Genomic DNA, 15,321 nt, shown 5'->3' on the forward strand with positions numbered 1-15,321 from the left:
ATGAGCTGTAAAATCTATACAGACCGTAGAGCGTTTAAAGCCTAAAGTAAATGCTCTTGCTTTAGAATTAGGGAGTAGATGCAGATAATGCCCGTTTGTTTTGATTTTTTTGAAGAGGAAAGTGGTGTGAAAGCTACCAAAACTGACAAAAACTGTCAGTTTTGGCAGGCTTTCCTCTTCAAAAAAATCAAAACAAACGGAGGATCCCATTTGATATAACACATGTTCAACATCAAACTATCCAAGTTGCCTCAAGTTACCAAGTATACATGAGTACATTAGGACATGTATACATTTATGTATTTTATCTACCATATGCTCGCAGACAAATTAAGGATATGAAACTTGATAATAAAGAATAATTTTCACCAAGTTTAACATAAGGACAATATTCATATACTCTTATCTGCAAGAATAAGCCAGAGCAATATAAACTATATCGGTTGTATCTGTTTCATTGATATCCCTACTTGGACTGCAAGAACTTACCTCAGACAGAACACCAGGGTTAAGAAGAAATAGGAGCTCGCGAGACTGCGTAGACTAAATATGAAACTAGAATGCATCACAAAAATTGTCTATATAAGTTTAACATAGAGAGTTTATGAGGGAAAGGGGCTAACCAAACCAGTAACCTAGAGAAATAGGTGACAAATAATATTATCATAATTGTATTTCTGAAGTTATTTCCTCAAATATGGGTAGTAATTAAGATTTCATCTGTATGCTGCGAGGTAATAAAGTCCAAACATGTTTGTCCCAATTGAATTACGATCCCCCAAACGTAGTCTCACCAAAAATAGGGTTCCCTTAATCTTAGAAAGGCAGTGAATACTGGGCTGGGCGCATATTCTTATTTCCTGAAAATACCACAATAAGTAGCAAAGAGTTAAATACCTTGCACAAATTCAATTCTAACAAAGCTAGAAACCACAAAGATTAAAAAAAAAGAACATACAAATAACATGCCAGTATAAATATAAAGAAGAGATCAATCTATGTATCACAAAACAATATGCTATAACCCTCCATCGCCCTTCAATTCACGAAATAGGTACTTGACAACAATTATTCTTACGATGAGATCATTTATTAACAACTGTGAAACCTGTGATGATAAAATCTTCTATGAACTGAATAGAAATTTGGACTGTGTTCTCCTCAGATATCTAGTTGTTCTTAGTGGAAAGACTACTCCAGGGAAAACTTAAAACGCTAGCAAAATTTCCACGATTTAGATTCTTCTTGTTACCCTCTCCGCATTCATGAATGCAAATAGTCAAATACTACGTAAACTTCAGAAAATCCAGGTCACTCTGGCAAGTTATAAGGAACACTAATAGAGGAAAAAGAAAACAGGAATCAACGAAGTGAAAGCTAGAAAAGGATTAACTTCAAATACCTATCAGGGGCAGTATTTCTTTACTTGCGAAAATCATGTGAACAATTCAGATATCCTTTGAGGCCCATATGAACAACTGAGGTATCGTTTAGACAGTGGTTACATCAAGCCGTCAAGCTAAGTGCAAAAGATGATACAATTTCCAAAACTAAGAAACAATGATATGTTTCACAGCAAGAGAATTCTGACAAGGAAAATATTTTATAGCATCTAGATGGAAGAAACCCTTTTATGTTGGGTTTATGTTGTGGCATACATTAGTTATGCGAAATCCCCCAGAGTCATGATGTGAAACATCCATTCCTCGCGTGGATGTGAAGTTGACATTTCATGGTTTCCAGCTTGAAGTACATAGGGTTTTGCTTATGAGAATGTGTTATTTTGGTGCAAGGAATGTGTTTTTTTGGTGTAAGGAATCTGTTGGCATCTACTGTACAATGCTCACGTAAACTAAGCACATAATACCAGTATATTTCAAAAGACATCTGACCTTTAGCTGAAGATAAGCAATTTGCCAAAGCCAGTAAGAATCTTTCACAAATTAACAATAGTTGTGAGCTTCCTTAAAAAAATTCCCATCTATATCAGGATGTGCATGCAGTAAGGTCATAAAAGCTCTCCTTAAGGACTACTAAATTTTTTTATAAAATTGTCATAGCAGCTTCATATTTATATAGTCAGTCTGATATGTATCATTTGTATGAGAATTGCAAGATATATTTATCGTGCAGCTGCATATGACTAGCCTACGTGATCTATGTCATGCGAATGACAAATGGGTCATGTAGATTGTCAAACTCTGAATAATCAGTCCTCACATGCTGCAAATACAGTCTGATAACTTGAAGAAAAAGAAAAGTGTGTTGAAAACTTTAACTTATCTAAATATGTAAATATCACAAGCAGTTTTAACGTGATAAAATTGAGATTTGCCATTTTCCGATTATTGCTTAAGAATTCTTTCAGATAGAGAATACAAATCATGGCTAACAGCCAATAGTTTCTGGACCAACGTTCCTAGAGTTGGATTTCAATCTATAGATCACCACAATTCATCATGCAAGAAATGTTTTCATGCGAATTGCCTATTCAACTAGAGAAGCCGTCTCTAGAATAATCAACAACATGAATTGCCATTATGTCCTAGGCACCACTCATGTTGATCCTGTACTATTAATGTATAGTCAAACTACCAAATGGACTTGTCACTCATTTCACAACAGCACGGGTATGACCTGGCCATGGAATCTCACGAACCCCACACCAGAAATACCTAGACAATTTGATGTTTGCTGGTAAAATAAATTATATAGAGCATCATGGTCATAACAAAGGAATCTCCGCGCGCGATGCAAGATCCAGTAGTCACATCTAAAGCTAAAGAGACAACACACATAAGGTGAAGTTGCATCAAGGCAAAAATGTGAGGTAGGATTAGCATGTGGGCTATCAACCCTCAGGCGACAATCCTTCTGGACCATAGAGTGAGCTAGCAGCACAAAGAAGCAATCAATTGTAGTGCATACGTCAATAGTAGATTAACAACACCAACACGATGAATAAATGATATCAGGAAGAAGGAAAAAACATGAAATGTTCCTGGTTTTAATCGGTTTCATTACTGAAAGTGGGGGAAATATAGGTATGCATCCATGTACAGCAATAAGTCAGTGACTGTTTCCCCAAGTATGCATTTACATATTTCAATACACGCAAATTATGTGGCTCGGCATGTCCTACTTCCAATAACTGCCTACCATCATACATAAATATGGTTAGTTGAATTTTCTCAAGTTGCACATACGCCGATGTTTGTGGATTCACTTGTTATTAAAATTTCTTCCTGGTTGTTGTCCATAGGGCTCTTTCCAAAATATCTCTGTATTTCATCCAATCTATCACGGAATCAAGGCTCAGTTAACCTCTTCTTTTTACCTGTAGATACACAGTAATGTGATTTTACATAACCTCTTCTTTTATAACTTGATACATATGACTTATGAGTGTTTTTCACATCAAGTGTGAGCATCTGTGTCAGCATCCAGACCAACGGGGGGAAACGAATGACTTTGAGCAACAGGACTATTCCTAGCATATTTGATCAGACTCAGATGGCGGTAAATAATATCTTTTCTAAATTAATTATCAGCTAGCTTCCAAGAAAGGAGATACTGTAAGATCTTTTACTCACGCTAAATGTTGCATAGACAAGATCCTCCGGATTCTTAAAAGCAGTTGAAGATATGACTAAAGTGGGTCACACAAAAGATAAAGAGGTAAAGGTAGAAACTACTGATCAGGTTCGAGTGTTCAATCCTCAATTCAGACGGGGCTTGAGCAAAAGAGCGATGACCTAAGCCTGGAAATTTGACCTCATTATCAACAAAGGATAAAGGCATGTATGTGTGAAGAGAAGTATAGTATACTTCATATTTGCGTGCATATTTGGCTACCAACCATTAGAAAAGACATCATAGGTGTACTAGATGAGAGAGAGAAGATACCATCCTAACTAGTTAGTCATTTGCTTTATCAAATATAATAGGTTTTCAGCAGATGTTCTTTTGATATATTTAAGTAGAATGTTGCATTGTGTGTTGACTTGAAAGGTGTAGGATTTTACAGTCCAAATGCATCAAAAGGGAAGCCCAGGTTATATATTAGCTTGCAAGTGATCTCCTTTTCTTATGAATATCTACTATTGCAGCAAAAGCTTCAATTATCTTATGAATGATTTGGTGCTGGCCTTTCTTCTAGGAAATCAGATAAAACTAGATGATAGGAAATTGTGTTAAGTCCAATTATGATGAGTGCTTGATTGGAAACTAATAAGCCTATTGTCGATCCATCGTCCCCTTGCATAAGATATTATATTATCTTCTTTCTTAGATTTCTAGTTAATCTACGTTTAGTTTGAGACCTTTACAATCCCCCTGTACACTGTGTTTTTTTTGGGGGGTTACATTGTAAGGATACAAGTTGATTTGGTTGAATTTATTAGATGTAACATGTCTTTATCGAATATGGCAATGTAAATACCATTATATGTTGTACTCAACAAAGTGATTTGAACCGTTCACAATGATATGATTTAGAACCACCTTTAAAATGGGGTCATTCTATAGAAACCACTTTTGAATTTTAAACAATACATAAACCATCTTTAAAGAAAAAGTGGGTGCAATCAACCACCTCCTAGTCAAATTTTAACTATAAACCCATAAATGCCCTTAAAAAACTCATGTTCAAAGCATGTGATTTGTATGTTAACGTGACCTAAACATTAACTAAGTGAGTCAAGTGTTCTGAATGTGAGTTTTTTAAGGATATTTTTAACTTTTCAGTGAAAATTTGACTAGGAGTTGGTTGATTGCACCAAATTTCTCTTTAAAGCCAATTTATGTATTAATTATAATTCAAAAGTGGTTTTTATAAAATGACCCTACTTGAAGGTGGTTTCTATGGGGGGAAACCCTATGATTTACTACCTGCACACAAGAGGAGTTCTTAGTTGAGCACAATATTGTCAGGACACATTACTTGATTTGGGTTTTATGCTCATCTTGACCATTGCTAAGATTAACACTAGTTAAACTAATTTTTGGTGCTTCTAAAATTATGTTTCATAAAAATTTCCAAGATTACTTGATATCATGTAAATGTTGGTATTTATGAGAGCACGAGTAAAGATTCTACTGATAATTTATTCATTCACTGGTTATTTGTCCAGCAAAAGGATACAGCATGTTCCTTCCAATGTGGTATTGTCATGTTCTCCCTACAAGCCACTTGATCCACTCTCACCATCATAGACTTGGGTGGACACTTACCAACACCTATAAGATTGGAGAGTTGGATTTTTTTTTTTTTTTTGTATACAACCTTCTAAATATGCTTTGTGAGCATAGGTGATAGGAAAAATCAAATAAGTTAGCTAGTATACTAGTATAATCTTCAAAAAACATAAAGAAAAACAATTGAAAATAAACAAAACTTAAGTGGTTTTTGGGTAGTAAAAGAACCCATGCAGCAGATCATAGATATATGGGATAATTACAATGAGGATATATTGCTGAAATATACAGAATAGATTAGTAAAAAGTGCAAGAAAAGGGTAGAAGAGTTTGCACAAGGTTATAAAAAGCATTAGGCAGCATAGGCATTGGACCCGACACCTAGAGCCTAGGCACCGAAGAGCCTAGGCGGGTTTCCTATTTTTTATTTTTTAATTACAATAATTAATAGTAAAATCCAATGTTAAAGAAAGCTTAGGCGTCAAACTAGTTTCTAGGTGAATTTCTTTCTTCGTTTAAATGGTGGTGAAGGAGGTTTTGCTAAAGGTCAGAGAAGATAGAAGAGGTGTTCATAGTTGGAGGCTAGATGAGTATGGAGGAGATTGGAGGACGTGGAGGCTGCAACGGAGAAAATGACGATCAAAATCTAAAGAGTGCGGTTGATGTAAGCAGACCAAGCTCCTCCAGACGCTCCCAAAACCTAGGTGGGTAGCCTAGGTATCGCCTAAGCATTAGGCAGACAGCTCAGGTACCACCTAGGCCTAGGCAGAGGTTTTTTAGAATATTGATTTTGTAATTTGAAAAAAAAAATCTAGGATTATAATGCTCTAGAAAAACCATAAGGTTGAAGGCTCTGCTTTAGGTCCATAACACTTTGTAAAAGTAGTTTTTACAAAGTTATTCACCTTCAGTGTTTTCTAAGAGAAGGTTTATGCAACCAATTGATTGAAAGCGTCATCAAACCGCATGGAATTGGTAAAAATCGGTCCATTATGCAGACACCCGCATAAGCGGACACGTATTTATTAAGCGCCCGCATAATTATTTTATGTGGGAGCTTTTTAATTCAGATCAGTGTAAACAAAATTTATCCAAACCCGATCCGACAACTTAAAAAAAACCAACCCTCTTCTCTTTCTCTTCTCACTAAAACCTGCCACTTCCCCTCTCTTTTATCTTTTTCTCGTTCTCTCTAAAACCCTAATCCCCGTCGCTTCCCCAAAATTCTCACTAAAACTCACCACTTTTCGTTGTTGTCGCCACTTCTCTCCCAAAGAAACTCAAAAACCGAAGTTCAGCCATTGCTTTCACCGCTGATTCCAATGTTAATCACTGCCTATTTCCAACTTTGACCGCATATTTACGACCTTACTTACTGATTGCTGATCTTGTTCGCTAATTTCAGACCTTGCTCCACAATTTTCCACCTGTTTTGGTTTATGGATATTTAGTTTTGGTTTAAGTGTTTAATTTAACGATTTTATTTGAGTATTTAGTAATTTTTGATGTATGGATTGAGTTTTTAAGTAGTTAACTAGTTATTGATTGTTAAATTGCATGTTTGTCGGTCTTTTTCTTAGTACATTTTCTGTTTTCATGAATTTTATTTATTTTAACTTATGATAAATAATAAATACTATATTAAAAAAATTCAAATACGCATAATTCCACATAACTCGATTAATCAATGTTTAATCTGATTAACCGCTAAGCACTTCTGGACCGTACGCATAACAAAATCGCGTTTTTAACATTATTCACCTCAATTTAATACATAGAAGTGTGAAAATGGATTTGGATCATCTCCACTATCAAAAAAGTAGTAGACTATTAATTATTTAATTATGGTGATGGATAGTTGTAATTCATTCCCCAAAAAAGTAGTTAACATATCCCTATGAATTGCACTCATTCCTATTTTGCATTTAATAAGACAAATCACGACCTTCCATTAATCAATCAACGTTTAGGGGTTGTTTGGTTGGTTTCCCTGATTATAGGAAACTCATTTCCAAGCATAGATATTGCTTTCATGTGCTTTTAAAGGTTGTTTGGTTCATCACAAAATAAGGTTGGAAATAGATTTCCTCGCATATACATTGTTTGTTTCACAACTAAAAAAAAAGAAACTAAGAATAGGAAACCTCACTTACCCATCACTAGAATAGCAAAAATAATAATTATTTAATGCTTTTCATCCCAATTCCGAACTCAAAGCTCGGAAATGGGCATTTCTTATTTTCTGAGTTGGCATGTGATTTCTCCAAAAAAAATCCTTAAATGTTGTGTTGAAACAAACTAAGGAATAGAAGATCTATTTGGACTAAGTAGTGGTTTCTCGTGGAGAGGATCCGAATCATGTGAAAATTGGCAAGCAGGCGGATAGAGGAATGTTTTATGGGATAGCATAAGAACTGTAAAAGGTAGAAGAAATAAAAGAGAAAAAAGAAGAAAGAAGCAAAGGAAGTTGAAGAGGAATATAAGGATGAACCACCTTTGATAACAATAGGGCTAGTATTGGATTGGGTTGGTTGTGGATTTTCTATATGCCCATCCAAAACAAAACAAAGATTTATTTCTAGATTTGGTCCGAATCCTATCAGTGAGGCATTTAGCCGAGATTGAGTATTGGTCAGGTTTGATACTTAATACTCATTAGTTTCTAGTTTGGATGAACAAAAGCACACATATCTTATCCAATCCTCATTGACTTTATATCTGTTTCGTTTTAGGATCAGATTTTTTTAAGCATGTGGTCATAAAAATAGAATTTAATTATACATCTATCAAAATGATGCTATGAAGAGTTGATCAATACTAAACAATAACCTTTAAGATGATCTTTTAGTATTTGTGAGTGCTTTCATGAGTACAACTTCTGGCTATGAAGTATAAGTAATTTAGTTAACTGTTAAAATGGGCATCCAAAACTAAACAAAAAATATTTGTTTCCACATTTACAACATATCTAGTAGTTAAATCATTAGCCAGATCATTTTAAGTTCAATTAAAAAATTACATGAACAAGTCACAAATGTATGCATATGTCTACATCATCGTGTGCTTGAGTGCATTTTCATGTGTTTATGAGTCAGAATTTACTATTATATGGTACATGCTTGATCAGGCTTAAGTATGCGATTGGGTAAGATTGGGATTGGTTTCTCAAATTCATACCCCATTTTTTTAGGTTCTGGCTAAGACCATATCATGGTTGCGACGGTTTTCTTTATCTGTGATTTATCCAAAAACTTCTGTTGGGTTATAATTTTAATCTATAGTCTATACCCTATCAATCATTCCATCAATATTCTGGACCATGTACAGTACCAGATTGGGTCTTCTTACCGGGTAAATTCCCAGCTCCAAATAGCACTTTGTTAAAGCTACTGAAGGTTTCATTATCTTTCTCTTAAGAGATGTTCACAAAACTTCGCTTGTTGTCAAAACTTTTATCACTCTAAAGATCTATAACCTTCTCAAACATTCCCAAATAACAAGATTTAAATGCACCACAATATGGCAAATGCCAGACAAACAAGTAAGAAAATCCAAAAGCTCTACTATAAACATATCAAACTATCGCAAATGTAAGACAAACAAGTGAAAAACTTTTAAAGCTCTACTAGGAACATATAGCCGAAATATCTTAAAGCAAGATGCATACCTCGCCGAACTCCATAACTTCAGTCCCTACCAACCCGAAGGCAAGAACGCATGAATACTATAGCCAGTCTTCCAATTATCCAGATAAATCACCTTCCTCACTGCCCAATAAGCCACCACCATGGCCACAAACATAACCCCTCTCTGCACCCCAACATTCTTTACCCTCACCAAAACATGCGTAACGAACGCCAGAATCATCCCAACGACGGAGTACAAGAATCCGATAGCAAACCCCTCAGCTCCTAATTGCATCCCCGACCCCTGGTAGAAGTAGACCATTTTCCCCGGCTCGTTCCTATCACCCATAAACATGGGCATCTTCCTAATTATATTGTGCATCGCCCCCGAAACGCTAAAGAAGTACACAAACACTGCTAAGCTCATCCACAGCTTAGGATCGTGGACCATCGTGTCACCAGCGAGCACCCTCTTGATCAGAAACGGCGCTGAGATCAAGAAGCGATCAGCAGGAATACGATTGCTTGGTCGAGATCGGGCCGGGCGGACAATGGGGCCCACAGAGACGCGGGTCTTGTCTCAACGAAGGCCGAACATGGACTCAGCGAGTCCGGCGAAATCCGACTGGTCATGGCCTCGATTCCTTGGGGATTTCGTGGCGGGGCCCACGTGGCGGATGTGAGGGAGGGAGCTGACGCCAAAGAGGGAGAAGCTGTGCTGGGACTCGCCAAACTCGAGGTCGCAGAAGAAGACCTTATCGGGTCCCGATCCGGATCCGGACTCAACATTGTAAGCTAAGTAGGAGACGGAAACTAGGGCGAATTCGGATCGGAGATGGGGGAGATGGAGCTCGGGCTTAGATCGGAGCTGAGCAGCGTCGAAGAAGATGATGAGAGAGTAAGGGCGAGGAGATGGAGAGTTAAGGATGAATCGGGCGATGGATTGATCGTTGAGATGGATCACGCCCGAATCCGACTGAGAACGGAGAGATCGGAGCTCCGATAAGAGATCAGATGGATCTGAAGAGGAGGAAAGGGAAATGAATAAGGTTAGGGTCAAAGCTAAAGTTAGGAGGAGAGGGGTGAGGAAGGAATCCATTTTTTGGGGAAAATTGATTTTCCTCTACGGTAGGGTTTTGATATATAGAGAATAAAAGGGGAGAGGTTTTGGAGCGGACGACTACCGGATCTGGTGCTTCGCGGGAAGACGATAAGACTGTGGAAATTGTTCTTCGAAGAATCGGGTTTGGATCCAGTCTCGGGTTTGATATCCGCAATGTTGTAACCTACCAAACCGCATCTCATGTTGCGAAACAATAAGGCTGCGTTTGGCAAGGGGATAAATGAGGGGTTAAGGAGGTTTAACCCTCCATTAGCCTACCAAACACAAAAAAATGACAAAGGATTAATAAACCCGCACGTGATGCCAACAACTCATTTATCCCGTCAAAACACGGGTTAACAATTCCTCCAAGGAAGGCGGAACAAGGCTTGTTCCGCCTTCTCATGCGAGGGTAGACAGCTGAATTATGAGAGCGATTTTTTCATCCGGATCTGGTGATTCCTCTACTTCTTCCCCCCTAATATTTCCCCGCTAAAATTTCCCCTCTAAAATTTTCCCCCAATCTTGTGAGAGATCCTGTAAAAATTCCCCCCAAGTTGTTTCCCTCTACTCACCTCTCTGCCCACCCCTCCGCCCACCTCTCCGCTCGCCCCTCCCTCTCCCGCTTCCTCCTAACCGTACTCTGTCCAAATCCCAAACCCTAGCTTACAACCTCCGGAACCTCCACGCCGAGTTCACCTTCGAGGTCTGCGAGGACCTCGACGACCTTACCCAATCTCCGGCCAGAGAAACCCCGCTGCTTGGCTCCCCCTGCAAAGACAAAGGTGATTTTCAATTGACTTGTATTTTTATTCGAATATGAGCAACATGATTAAGAAAAAGTATTAAATCCAAAACCGACCCTCAATTTCTATGCGCAATGCCCTGGATAAGGATACAACAATATTCATTGGCATCGGAGTGGAGAGAGTACGACTACTACTCACCCTCGAAATAGTGATATACATTCAATTTTTAGTGATGGAATTGGCCCGTCAGTTTGGAATAGATTCAATGCATATAATAGATATGGACCGTCAACATCTTCGATGAATCCTTCCAGTCCTGAGCAGCTGATACCTAGGGAAATTTAGCATCGGCTTCTGCTGCTGATCAAGTCTCTGGGTCAATCACAACTGCAGTAATACAGGGGGATGTCAGTTTTCCAGAAGGTTCTATGGAAGCCAACAGTGCAGGATCTTCAAGGTCATCATATAGGAGAAGAGGAAGAAGCATTGCTTCTGTTCTGGTTCATTGGATTTGGATGGAGTTCTTCATGCACGTAAGCGAAGAAGGCTAAATTGAACGTCTATGAATTTCCATGCTCTTCTAAATTAACTTATTGTGTTCTATTTCTTGTGGTGTATTGTTAGTGTTGTTGGTTTATTTCAAGTTGCTTTGTTGTTCTCTTTGTTTGCTTTACATATAAAAGTTAAGGATGTGTTCTGGAAAATGCTCAGTTTTGAAACAACATTTATTTATATGCGTCTGAATGAAAATTTTTCTTTTGAAACCTCTTGAGGTTTTCCATTGATTTCGTGTGCTTCCTCTTTAGTTCTTCTATTCTTCTCTATCCAAGTAAATCTCATGAACCCGTATTTTCAGATTTAGTATCCTTATGATAGCTGATATTCATTTTCATAGAGTCCATGGAGAGAGTCAAATGTGCTGTTTGCAGATATTAACTTATTCATATATCATCAGCATAATGTATTAGCTTATAAATTAGTTACTTCCCTAGGGGCAAGTTCATGTATTTCATTAATGTATATTTCAAGCTGTAACATTCAGACATTAGAAAAATATTGATGTATTATGTAAATGCACTAGAGTCATGCACATCATGTTCAGTTGGACTTATTATAGTGATCACAACCCCCCCCACCCCCCCACCCCAAAAAAAAAACCCTCGCTCCTCCTCTAGTAATTGTGTTATATCAAATGCATCTACATAGGTAATCTATGATGGAGATGGATAATGTTTAACGATCATTGAATATAAGGGTCTGAAGGTGAAATGTAGTTCTCCTTGTTCATCCATTAATCTTTGGCCTCATGATGATTTTACTTTTGTGTCTAGAGTAAATTAGAGAAAACCTCCTGTACTGCAGCAGGTTTTTGCAGCAAAGGTCTATGTTATATAAGATTTTGTGGATTACCTTTGCCCTATTAGATTGCCAAATTATGTTGTTTATTCAGATATAACCAGATGTATTTAATGCTGAAAGTTTGCAATAAATGAGCTATTGCTTCCTGGGATAAGGATACAACAATATTCATTGTTTCTCCTTCCTGGAATTTGTACGATGTTCTTATTATTCTTGTAGCCAGTTTATTTCGATGAAACCATCACATTATTTTAAACCCTTTCCTATTTTATCATTTTCAGTGACACAGTTGATGCATTTCTGAAATTGTTTTTAAACATGTTGATTAGAAAAAAGAACAGAAAATAAAGAAATTAGACATGTGGTACAAATGTTCAAAAGAGATATTCTCATATAAGCAAAGTATACAAAGTACATATTTGATAACCAGAAGAGATTCTGTTGCTATTACAAACTGACATAACATTACAAAAGTACTCATGCTAAGTGCAAAACCATTACTTTTGTTATTCCTTCAAGTTGACACATGAGTCCCATCTCCTGTGACCAGTTAATACAGTCATTGGGGCATCTCCTTGTTTGAATGTGTATATATAATATTCCTTTTACTGCTTGATCATGTTATTTTTGTTTCATTTGATTTACGCAAACACATTTATGATTTACTTTATTTGTTGGCAAATACATAAAGAGTTTTCTGGATAATTAGTGTATGTTGTGAAAGTATCTTGTGCACACATGTGCTTACCTGTGATTCATGGGATGTGTCTGTGAGAGTTCATGCGGATCTGTGTGCTGTTTTTCCAGTTGCACATATGATTCGAGCTTGTTTAGCTCTCGATTGTTGGTCTGGAGTTAAGTTGTGAGCCTTGTGCCACATAGGCACATAGCGTGGGACTTATTGCACTTCTATTTTGGACTTTTTCATTAGAAAAGTTTTATGCCAGCCTCTGCGAATTTGTATCTTTTTCGTGATCATATATCCTTGATTGACCTCCCATTTTTGTACTTCTTCATAATGTACATCCGTTTGATGGAAAATAGGGATACCAAGTAGAGTGCAGCATATGAACCTGTTCAGTAAACATTCAAGTTCAGCATTCATTTCGGTCAAATAAATGTCAACATCTGAACCTGTTCAAAGACTCAGAAATGGGGCATTTAGAAACCTGACCCAGTTTTCCATCAAGCATTCAGTGGTGATTAGATTTTAGTATGATATGATTTGTTATATAGAATCATACTTATAGCTAAGACAAACATTAAAGCAAAATAGAATCAGATTGCCATAATTTAGTTCCCAAGAGAAAGTCATACAAAATATGAGATGGTCAGCAGAACAGAAAGCAGCTGCCATACAAGATTTTTCATCTTTTGGCAATTTTTGAAAGCTTGCATGTATTATGATATAGAAGTATCTTTGTTAAGAGTTATGCTTGCTGATGATATTGCCGCCTTTGACATCTAATTTTTTTGTTTTTAATTTGGTTGAAGATGAATTCATTTGAAGATTTTGCAAGCGAACTTATGCAATCGGTTCAGAACATCAGTTATATGGCACGGATCCAGGTGTTTTCAACATTCTGGTATGTACAATTTGGTTTTATGGCATATGGCTTTCGGTTTGGTTCTCTTGGATTTTTTTTCTATTGCCTGGTCTTGGGATATCCTGTGTTGGAGCCTGTTTGCTGGCCTTGGTATCTGCTGGAAGTGGGTGTTTTGCATTCAGAAATCATTGTAGCAGAGGACACCAGCTGTATGGCACTGATTCGGGTGTTTCTACATTCAAAAATTACTGTAGCAGAGGGTTTGAGTTTTCTGCTGCAATGGTTTTTGTTGTGTTCCCCCAGCGGGTGGCCTCTCTGTTGGAATTGTTTTCATATGAACCAGAAACTGTTTGTGCATTTCTCAGTTGTTCTCTCTACACTATTTTGGATCTTTTTTTTGGTTTGGATCAATTGTTGCAGAGGATGTCAGTGTTCATTTCGGCAGCATATATGGGAATGTACCCTGTAACGAACCAGACCATCTTATAATGGAAAATGATGAACCTGCATTTCAATAAAACACTGTAGCAGAGAATCATGTGCAACCGGGGCATAACTTGGACCTAGATATAGAGTGTTCTCCAAAGTTGCAAGGCTGGTTTCGTGGGTGCCCAGGTCACTAGAGGGTGTGTCAGACACCTTTTTGTATTTTGTCAATTGCAATGCGGATCTCGGATGAGGAGGTAGCAATGAGAACTGGTTTTCTTTTTGGTTTCAGTGTATTTTGTATTAGTAAGAGCCCCAAAGTATATAGCTCACATGACCTTTTGTATTTACACATACATGTATGGTGTAATGGTTTTGTAAAAGTGAGGGATGTCTCACTTCTGAAACTGCTCACTCTCAAGATGAGAGTTGAAAACATGTAACTTTTTCATTTAATGATATCTATTTTGTAGTTAGGAGGAAAAAAAAGGAAAAAAATTCACAATAACCACACAAACTAGCTATGTTATGCAACTTTTGCTCCATTTTCTCTCTTGATAATCTCTCCTAATATGACTAGCAAATCTTTTCTCAAAAAAATATCATTAGCAAGTCTAAGAACCATGAGATTAATCTTCAATAAGGGCATGGAGCTTGATGTGTTTGGTGGAAATTTATAAATCTTCAATAAGGGCGAAAGTGGTATTTTTTAAAAAAATTACGAGATTAATCTCCTTAACCCCTCTTCATTTGCCAAACACAAAAGACTTAACCCATTGTCTTAACTATCATATCCAAACGGGTTTAGAATTTTTTTAACCCTTCACGATGGGTTAACTAAGTTAACCCTTCTCTTTAATCCCTCCTCCTTAACCCTTTGCCAAACGGGGCCTAAAGGATTTTTTCAATGTATACCCTCCAGATTAGAGGTATCTATAAAATTTCCCCCCAAATTACAATAATTCTAAATGAATCCCTGAAATTTCTTCGTTTCCTCAATTTTAACCGAGTTAACTGCCGTTAATATTTTAATGGATTCTAGGGGCTAAATTAGTTCTTTAACCTTTTGTAGTTGTCATTAAAAAGAAAACCAGAAGAAAAAAATTACGACTAAAAATCTTATCCCTTAACTCATAACCTAACCTATTTTTAAACAAAACCCAGATAGAGCGAATTGTGATTTCCTCGCACTTGCTGTTTTCTTAGGTTTTCTCCCTAATAAGCCTATCATGTACAACAAAATTGTGGCCTTCTTGAAGTTTCTTGCTGCCTATTTTACAACCGATATACAATCCAGAATGTTAATTAATCATCAT

At 37.1% G+C, this 15,321-nt stretch overlaps 1 protein-coding gene across 1 annotated transcript; it reads right to left on the minus strand.

The window, feature by feature from the left end:
- LOC109833329 (probable dolichyl-diphosphooligosaccharide--protein glycosyltransferase subunit 3B) lies at nt 540–10,002 on the minus strand. Its single transcript, XM_020400966.1, is given in 2 exon segments — nt 540–860; nt 8,864–10,002. A coding segment is annotated over 1 exon segment (1,032 nt). The 5' UTR covers nt 9,922–10,002; the 3' UTR covers nt 540–860; nt 8,864–8,889.

The sequence above is a fragment of the Asparagus officinalis genome, chromosome 3, assembly GCF_001876935.1.
Source record: "Asparagus officinalis chromosome 3, Aspof.V1, whole genome shotgun sequence".
Lineage (NCBI taxonomy): Eukaryota > Viridiplantae > Streptophyta > Magnoliopsida > Asparagales > Asparagaceae > Asparagus > Asparagus officinalis.